Source organism: Acinonyx jubatus, chromosome A2 (genome assembly GCF_027475565.1).
Source record: "Acinonyx jubatus isolate Ajub_Pintada_27869175 chromosome A2, VMU_Ajub_asm_v1.0, whole genome shotgun sequence".
Classification (NCBI taxonomy): domain Eukaryota; kingdom Metazoa; phylum Chordata; class Mammalia; order Carnivora; family Felidae; genus Acinonyx; species Acinonyx jubatus.
The window spans coordinates 164848602-164856859 of record NC_069383.1 but is presented as its reverse complement, the minus strand read 5'-3'; the positions used below and the strand labels follow the sequence as shown (position 1 = coordinate 164856859).

The following is an 8258-nucleotide window of genomic DNA, read 5'->3' as shown; positions in this document are numbered from 1 at the left end:
GCCCCGGGCCGGGGAGGGGAACGGATGGCAGACGGCGAGCCCCGAGGCCTCACTTCTACCCTCTCACGAGCAGCTCAGGGCCCCCGGGTGCGCGCGCGTCCAGCCTCAGCCCCGAGAAGGCCTCCGTGCAGGGAGAGCCGGCGACCTCTTTCCTGCGGTGCGGGGGCCCCCGGGGAGAAGCTGATCCTGGCGAGCGGATCTGCTGAGACAGCCGCCCCGCCGGAGCGCCACCCCCGCCGGGGCAGATGCCGTCAGGGGAGACAGCGTGGCCGCCGCAAGTCCCTTCTCTGAAGAGCAGTGGAGAGCCCCCACCCGCGGGCACCGCTGACCCTCCCCGTCGCCCAGAAGGGGTTCCAGTGGCCGCCACCCTCGGCTCGGGGAGCCCCTGGGAGCCATGCTGACCCCGATGCCACACGCACCCTGCTGCATCGCACCCCCAGATGCCGCATCCCGTGGGACGGGAGCCAGGCCCAACCTGAGCGTCCGGCAGGCGGGGATGGCGTGTGAGCCCGCGTAAGGCTTCGGCCGCCCCTCGGGCCACACAGGCCCGTGTCAGAGACCCCCAGTCCCCGTCCCCGCGGTAGCCCGCGGGGCCCGGACTGGGGGTCGCCCGGCTCCTTTGTGCACCTGGGGACTGCCAAATACCGTCTGTGCTTCCAGCCCCCGCGGGCCAGGCTTCCCCGAAGTGGCCTGGCGGGAGGGAAGAGGCAGCAGCAGGCCCGCCAGCGGCTCGTCCAGCCACAGGGCCCGGGGCTTCGAGCACCCACGCACTGTGAGACCCTGGGCACTGCTTTCGCCGCTCTGTGCCTCAGGCTCCCCACGTGGGCCGTGGGGAGAAGTCCCAGAGCTACCTCTTGGGCGAGTGGAGAGACCACCAAGACTGGGGGAGAGACCTCGCTGCCGCCCCCCCGCCTGCCTCTCCCCGGGGGGGCCGGAAGGCAGCCCCACGCGGGCCAGCACACAGGCGCTCCCTCCCCATCCGTGCCCGGCAGCCACTTTTGCCTTTTCCAACCCCCTGCACTGGGGGCACAGCCACACCTCATCATCCAGCCTGGGCGGGCCACAGGGGCCCTGGCGGCACAGATTCCTGGAGGCGGCGGTTGGCGGTCACCGGACAATCAACCTGAGTCGGGGGCTGAAGACCTAAGGTCTCAGGACCCAAAGGACCGACCCAGCCACCCGCCAAGGGGACACGTCAAGGACCCATCCGCCTCTGGGGCACTCCTGGGGTGACCCCGGGCCTGTGACTTCGGGCCCAGGGCCGGCCGGACGCATCCGCTGGCGCAGCATTACCTCACCCCTGCCGCCCCCGCCGGCCTCCCGGTTGGTGGCCACGGCACCCCACAGCCCGAGCGTGGTTGTCCCGGCTCATCCCTTCGTGTCTCCGTCCCGGGTCTCTGCAGCACCACAGGCCACGTGTAAATACAGCCCATCCACCCCCACTGACCACGCAGCCGGCGTCTGGCGGGAGGAAGCCACGGAACCAGGCGTCTCACATGCACCTTTAATAAACAGCTGTTGAATCGCGCTGATGCTTGTGGCTGCGTTTCCAAGTGGGCGAGGAAGGGGTTGGGGGCCAGGAGGGGACTCCGGGGCCTTCTGTCCTGCCCACCCCTTCTGGGGTCCGGGTGATGGCCCAGCCTGGCTTCTGCCGGGAGCAAGCAGATGCCCCTTTGGGCAGGTCCCTGGACGCAGAGCCTGAGTGTGGGCCCGGGATCCCAGGTCGACAGCACCAGGAGGCCAGCGGGTGTGCCCCTGCCTGACCCCAGGGGACTCCGAGTGGACAGCACCCCGGAGTCAGGAAGCGCTGGAGACCAGGGCCAGGCAGGGAAAGCGGAAGAACTTCTCACCAAGGGCGTGCCGTGAGCAGCGGGGCGGGCGTGCGATGGTCGGGCGTCCCCAAGGCCCCCTTTCTGGGTCTTGGTTTTGGGGCCTCTCAGGGTTAAGCAGGCTCCCCTTCTTCAGGGAAAGAGAAACACCTCCGGGGATGCTCGGGGTCCCCCGTGTCAGGGTCCTGCTGTGGCACTTCGGAGCTCCCACGGAGCCCCGGACGGGCAGCCACGAGCAGCCTGGCTTCTGGGACGCCTCTTGCAGCCAGCCACCTCCGCTCCAGGTTTCTGAAAGTTGCTCTTTTTGAGCGAAAAGCCCTTTTCAAGATCCGCTCCTGTTCCATACACCTGCCCGTAGACGAAGCCTTCCAGGATGAAGGCAGCCAGCGAGGGCTCGGGTGGGAGACTGGCCAGCTCGTCCCCTCCCGGGAGCCAGGCCAGGCACCCCCGTGATGGGGTGGGTCCCAGGTGGGTCCCGCACCCCGACGGGTAACCCGCCCCGCAGGAGCGCCCAGGCCTCGGATCAGGGTGCTCAGTAGGGGCACCACCAGAGGCCCCGTCTCCGGTCCGGGCCCTGCTGGGCAAGTGCTCCTCCAGCAGCCGGCCACTGTCTGGAGGGAACGGGGTGCTCTGCCGGAATCTTGGGCCCCCCCCCCCCCCGCAGTACACGCAGAGATGGGTGGAGACAGAAAGCAGCCGGGGTTCCACGGGGTTCCATCTCCGTTGCGATGACGCGGGGAAGCAGGGTCGCGAGGGGCAAAGAGGTTGGACGGACCGGCCCTCGGGTGCCGGGGACCCCGCACGAAGCCCGGTCTGGGCTCCACAGCCGGGGCGAGCGGCACCCACACTGCCCCAGACCCGCCCCTCGAAAGGGGCCCGCGCCCGGCGAGGCAGCTGTGTCTGTCACCCCCCACACAGGCTGTGGGCCCCGGGGTCTCCGGGCCCCGGGGCGAGCCCAGGCCATGCGACCCAGGGGCCCAGGTGTGAGGTGTGCCGGGTCAGGTGTCTCGGGGGGGACCAAAGGTGCCGGTGAGCCGCAGGGCGCCCTGCCGGGGTGCGCGCTAAGGCGAGCTGGCGGGCCAGTCAGCCCAAGGAGGCGGCCACGGCCCCTGGGGGCGCCCCCTGCTTCAGCAGGCGGACTTCCCGCTCCAGCCCCTCGCCAGCCCGCCACAGGTCCTCACGCTTCTGCTTCAGCCCGTCGCCCGCCTGCTGCAGACGCTGATTCATGGCTACGTAGGCGCGGCTCTGCTGGTAAAGCTGCTGCTGCTGGGCCTCCGCGTCCTCCGCCCTCCCGGAGAGGCCTGGGGAGTCTGGGGACAGCACACAGCACCCCAGTCAGGGAGTGACAGGGAGAGGATCCGGCTGGGGGCACGGATCACAGAAGGGGCGGGACACCCCTGTCCGGGGATCGGCCTCCACGTCTGCCCGCAGAGGGCGGGGGCCCACAACGGAGCCACAGAGCAGGCTGGCTCCCGCCCCACTCTCGTCCCGCAACCTTTTCCCTGTTCTCGAGACCTCGTGAGACCCAGCGCCCGGGGTTGGGAGGAGGAGGATTGGGACACGCATTTCCCAGCGGCCCACTTCCTAAAACAGCTCACGCCCGGCCAGCAGCGGAGACCCCACAGGGCTCAGGTCCCCTAGAGACATGTCAGATGCTCCCGACGTGCCCGCAGGCGGTCTCGGACAGGAGCCCCGCCAGCAGGGGGAGCCCCTCTCCCTTCAGTGAGCCCGAACGCAGCCCGTGCCTCAGTCTCCCCACCGTCAGGATGCTGGGGGCCCTGGGCTCAAGCAGCCTTCCAAGAAGCAGCTGCAGGACGGGGATAAACACCAGTTGTGCCCCACCTGCCAGAACATTCTGGATGGTGGAAAGCCCTGCAGGTGAGCTGTCCAGTACAGAACCAGCCGCCAGCCAGGAGTGGTTCTCGAGCACTTGAAGCATGGCCACACGGAGCAAAGAACCCAAGTTTTACTACTTCTTAATTTTTTTTTTTAATTCCCAAAGCAGGGGCGGGTGGATGACTCTGTTGGTCAAGCGTCCAACTCCTGATTTCAGCTCAGGTCATGATCTCACAGTTCCAGAGTTCCAGCCCCGCGTCAGGCTCCGCGCTGAGCATGACACCTGCTTAAAATTCTCTCTCTTCCTCCCTCCCTCTCTCAAAATAAGTAAATAAACTTAAAAAAAAAAATCCCAAAACGTTTCTCACCATCTATGGCTTCACAAGACTTAATGGTGAATTCTCTTCCCACTAGACCAGCCCGAGGGCGGGCACTGGCCTCGACTTTGTTCACCTCCTGACCCAGTGCCCAGAGCAGCACCTGGCACGAGGCCGGTACCTTCTTCGGGAAGGTTGAACGAGTGAGTCAACGAACCTCATCAGGGCCACAGCTAAGCGAGCGGGCTCTGTGCCAGTACCACGACGCGGCCACTGAAATCCCAACTTCAAGCCATTCCCCTTCTCACCGAGTATCCTCCCCCACCGCCACTGAAAAATCCGTTTGTTCGTGTTTTAATTTTAGGATTTCACTTTTAAATAATCTCCACACCCGGCGTGGGGCAGGAACCCAGAACCCCGAGATCCAGAGTCCGCGCGCTCCGCGGGCTGAGTCAAAATTCCATTTCTAGGGGCGCCTGGGTGGCTCAGTCGGTTAAGCAGCCGACTTCGGCTCAGGTCACGATCTCGCGGTCCGTGAGTTCGAGCCCCGCGTCAGGCTCTGGGCTGATGGCTCGGAGCCTGGAGCCTGTTTCCGATTCTGTGTCTCCCTCTCTCTCTGCCCCTCCCCCGTTCATGCTCTGTCTCTCTCTGTCCCAAAAATAAATAAACGTTAAAAAAAAAAAATGCATTTCTAGCTCCCTGGCTTTTTACCAGAACAGGCGACAACCGGGATGTGGCGGCGGATCCCCGTTCCAGACGCCCCTCTGCAGCTGCGCCCCACTTTACAGACGTGCGGCGGAAGCTCAGAAAGGGTAAGGACGGCGCTGAAATCGAAGCTGCTAACTCCTCGGCCGCTCAGCGCTTCTCCCCGCCCCTTGCCGCTGGGGTCTCAGGGTCGACCCACCCCCCCGCTCGTGCCCGGACTCCCCCCTACCTTCCAGGGCCAGGGCGGTGAACACGGGGTCCTCGGAGGGCGCACCCCGCACGTCCTCCAGGATCTGCTCCACCGTGGGGGGCGCTGGGCGAGTGGGCAGTACCACCCGCTTCTTGGCCTTGGAACCCATCCCTGGAGGCGACAGAAGAGGCACTTGACGGGGGCGTCTCCCTCTCGGCGTTTCCCTGGGCCCTTCCTCCGTCCAGTGAACTCCTACACACCCATCGGAGCCCCGTGCCCGGGGAAGCCCACCCTGCCCCGCCCCGCTGGGCTCGCTTCGCCCCTGGCCCTCCCAACGACCGACAACTTGGGGCCAGGGGTTTCCGCATCCGACTCCATCCCCGCCTCAGTTTCCCCGTTAATGCCCCGAAAGCACTACCGCCTGACCCAGGCGCGCGCACTGAGCCGCCGGCACCGCCGACAACCCACTTCCGCTTCCGGTCGGAGCACGGTCCCGCCCAGCAGGCACGTGACGCGTACTTCGAGCCTCCTCCGGCACCTGCCCGCCGCTCGTCAGGAGGCCACACCCCCTCTTAAAGGCGCCGCGCCTCTAAAGGTCCTCAATGGTTTGACTGGACCTGGGAAGTACGTGACCTCAACCTCCCCGGCGCGCCAGGCCTGGAAGAGCATGGGATGGCCAGGGGGTCCTGTCCCGGCTCCCCTCGCTGCGTAACAAAGCACCCAAGTCCGGTTTTCTGCCCAAAGTGGGCAGGGCGCCCAACCCACGTGGCTGTCGTGGGAACAAAGTTAACTGCCCTCTCGAGGGGGCTGGCCTGGCCTCGCCACTTCCCCGGGAGGTGGCCAGAGACGCCGGACGGAGCTCAGCCTGCTAGATTCCATCACAGTTGCCCCTCTGGTCCCTAGCACCTCCCACCTCTGCCCTGCCTGGTTCCTCCCCTGACAGCTAGGGCGGGAAGACAGGCTCAGAGACCAGGGCTGGTTTTGTGCCTTTTAACAGCTTTACTGGATGTTATCTACACACTACACGGTCCACCTGTTTAAAGTGTGCAATTCAATGGTTTTGAGAGAGATGTACAACCACCACCATAGTCTAATTCCAGAACATTCCATCACCCAAAAGACATCCCCGTTAGTTATCACCTCCCCCCCGCCCCCCAGCCCTCACGAGCCCCCCCCCTTGTGTCCGTGGATGAGCCTGTTCTGGACGTTACACACACTCGGACTCACACCCCGTATGGCCTCTCGTGTCTGGTTCCCTCCCTCAGCGTCGTGCGTTCAGGGTCCTTCCGCGCGGGGCGGCGGGCGTGAGCACCTCGCTGTTGGCGGCCGTGGGACGTGCGCGTGCACGGCGGACACGTTTATCTGTGGACGTGCGCGTGCGTGGACACACCTGAGTGACGTGCGCGTGCGCGATGGGCACATTGACCGTCCGTCCCTTGATGGGCATCTCGGTTGTTTCCATCTTCGGTTGTCGTGATTCCTCCTGCTGAGAATATCCCTGTAACGGTTTTGTGCAGATATATGTTCTTGTCTCTCTTGGGGACATGCCTAGAAGCCGAACTGCTGGGTCATACGGTAACTCTGATGATGAATGGTTTACAGAACCGGTTTCCCGAAGTGTCTGCCCCCCGCGGGCACATTTTGGGTGCTTGCTGTGTGCCAGTGGGAAAACTATCTCTCTCGATCTTACGTCGGGTGAAGCAAGCGCTGGGCTTGGTGCTGTTGCACAGATGAGGCCACCAAAACTGCAAGAAGGTGGCCAAGCACCCCTGGACGCACGGCCCGGCCCTGGCAGGTGCTCAGATCCGCACACATGCTCACAGCAGCAGGATTCACAATTCGCAGGATGTAGAAACAGCCCAACTGTGCATGGATGGATGAATGGATCAACACACAGCCCGCCCACTCGGCCGCGAGCAGGAGCGAGGACACCCGCCGTCTGCAGGGCTGAACACACAAAACTCAGGGAGGGAACCAGACACGAGAGGCCACGCAGGGTGTGAGTCCACGTGTGTGAAACGTCCAGAACGGGAAAATCCAGCTTGGGGGCCAGTGAAAGCAACATGCCTCCAGCCCATAATTCCCTCGGCCTCCCCACGACTCTCGGGGAGTAGAGAAGCAGCACGATTGTTATAGCTTCATAGACCCACCTGCGGGGCGGGGAACAGCCGCACGCATGCTCATTTGGGACTCGTGCTTCTCTTAAAGATCAGCGTCAAAGGGAAACACCCCAACAGGACGAGGGAAACTTAGGAGGAGTTAGGAATGCAGCGTGCCGCCCTGGGAACCCCCCACTTCACTCCTGCCCCCACCAGACTGGGGGCCCCGGGCCCCAGCTGCCCCTTTTCCCTGTGGGCCACAGGGTCCTCCAGGAGAAGACCGTTTCCAAGCGGGGTGCGGGGGAACCCCCAACCATGCCATGGGGACGGGGGCCTGCCCCTGCCCCAAAGGAGACCACAGACTTGGCACCTCCTATTCAACCTTTATTTGCAAACTCCGAGGTCTGACATGGTGCCAGAGACTCTGGGTGCTGTCATTGGTTCCCCTTGCCCCTCCCCCCACTTCTGGGGCTGGGAGGGGACGGCTGTCACAGCCCAGCCTCTGCCCCATCCCACCCTGCCCCCACCCCCACCCGTGTAGCTAGACTTCTCTCTCTCTCTTTCACCCGGACCTGCCAATTTCGGGTTCGGGATTCCAGCAGGCCGCCCCTGGCCTGAGGGCCTCAGTGATTAGCCAGAGCCTCCGGGGGCGGGTCCCTGCACCCCCCCGCCCAGGTTCCAGTCTGGAGCAAAGGAGCAGGATGGCAGTGCCTGCACAGACACACGTCTGCCCCCTACTCAGGTGTCTCTAGGTCCCGGCCAGCAGCTGGACCTGGGGTGGTGGCGGGGGGGGCCCCCGCACACAGCGGTGGGCAGCCTACAGCGAGGACGCTGCGGAGTGAGGGGCTCCCGAAGGCCACGGCCAGCGGGGCCAGTACCACGGCCCGGGCTCGGCCGCGGTGGCGGCCGGGGTGGGCGACTGCGGCGGGCTGCGGGGAGGCCGCTGGGAGGGACGGGTCCTGAGCAGGAGCCGCGACGCTCGTCCAGCGTGGAGGCCGGGGGGGCAGGCAGTGCAGGGGAGCAGGGAGCGGCCGAGGCAGGTGTAGCAGGAGGCGCGGCGGCTCGAGCAGACGCACAGGGCGGGAGCGGCCAGGCCCAGCGGTCACCGCCTGCCGGGTGTGGCCGAGGTACCTGGGCGGGCAGTAGGAGAGGCGGAGGTGGCCGAGGACGTGGGCGGGGCCGTGGCGTTCTGCACGGGGCACACGTACGTTGGGGTGTGAGGCCAGGGCCCGCCGCCCCATATGCCCTCCCGCCCCGGGCCGCACACGCACACTGCCCACTG

General features: G+C 65.6%; 3 protein-coding genes across 15 annotated transcripts in view; all 3 read right to left on the bottom strand.

Moving 5' to 3' along the window:
* PCSK4 (proprotein convertase subtilisin/kexin type 4) overlaps positions 1-8258 on the bottom strand; it is a 139500-nt gene that overhangs the window by 124195 nt on the left and 7047 nt on the right. For 6 of the 11 annotated variants that reach the window (XM_053220218.1, XM_053220217.1, XM_053220222.1 and 3 more), the window contains one exon: positions 7710-8165. In XM_053220218.1, the coding sequence (XP_053076193.1) occupies positions 7711-8165 (455 nt within the window). In that variant the 3' untranslated portion in view covers position 7710. Of the gene's footprint in view, positions 1-6231; positions 8166-8258 lie in introns of those variants that run through there. The other 5 variants (XM_053220215.1, XM_053220224.1, XM_053220225.1 and 2 more) reach the window with 5 other exon arrangements.
* On the bottom strand, positions 1491-2793 carry LOC128315005 (uncharacterized). The gene is made up of 3 exons (XM_053220315.1): positions 2785-2793; positions 2126-2729; positions 1491-2069 (listed from the first exon to the last, which is right to left on the bottom strand). The coding sequence occupies exons 1-3, from the start codon at positions 2791-2793 to the stop codon at positions 1798-1800; spliced, it is 885 nt and encodes a 294-aa protein (XP_053076290.1). The 3' UTR covers positions 1491-1797.
* On the bottom strand, positions 2720-6226 carry CA2H19orf25 (chromosome A2 C19orf25 homolog). 3 transcript variants are annotated; one of them, XM_027049510.2, is made up of 3 exons: positions 6105-6226; positions 4917-5048; positions 2720-3139 (listed from the first exon to the last, which is right to left on the bottom strand). In XM_027049510.2, exons 2-3 carry the CDS (start codon positions 5044-5046, stop codon positions 2913-2915), a joined length of 357 nt encoding a protein of 118 aa, XP_026905311.1. In that variant the 5' UTR covers positions 5047-5048; positions 6105-6226; the 3' UTR covers positions 2720-2912. The 3 variants fall into 3 exon arrangements, with proteins under 3 accessions (XP_026905311.1, XP_026905309.1, XP_026905310.1); XM_027049508.2 differs by lacking the exon at positions 6105-6226 and adding an exon at positions 5304-5433; XM_027049509.2 differs by lacking the exon at positions 6105-6226 and adding an exon at positions 5296-5390.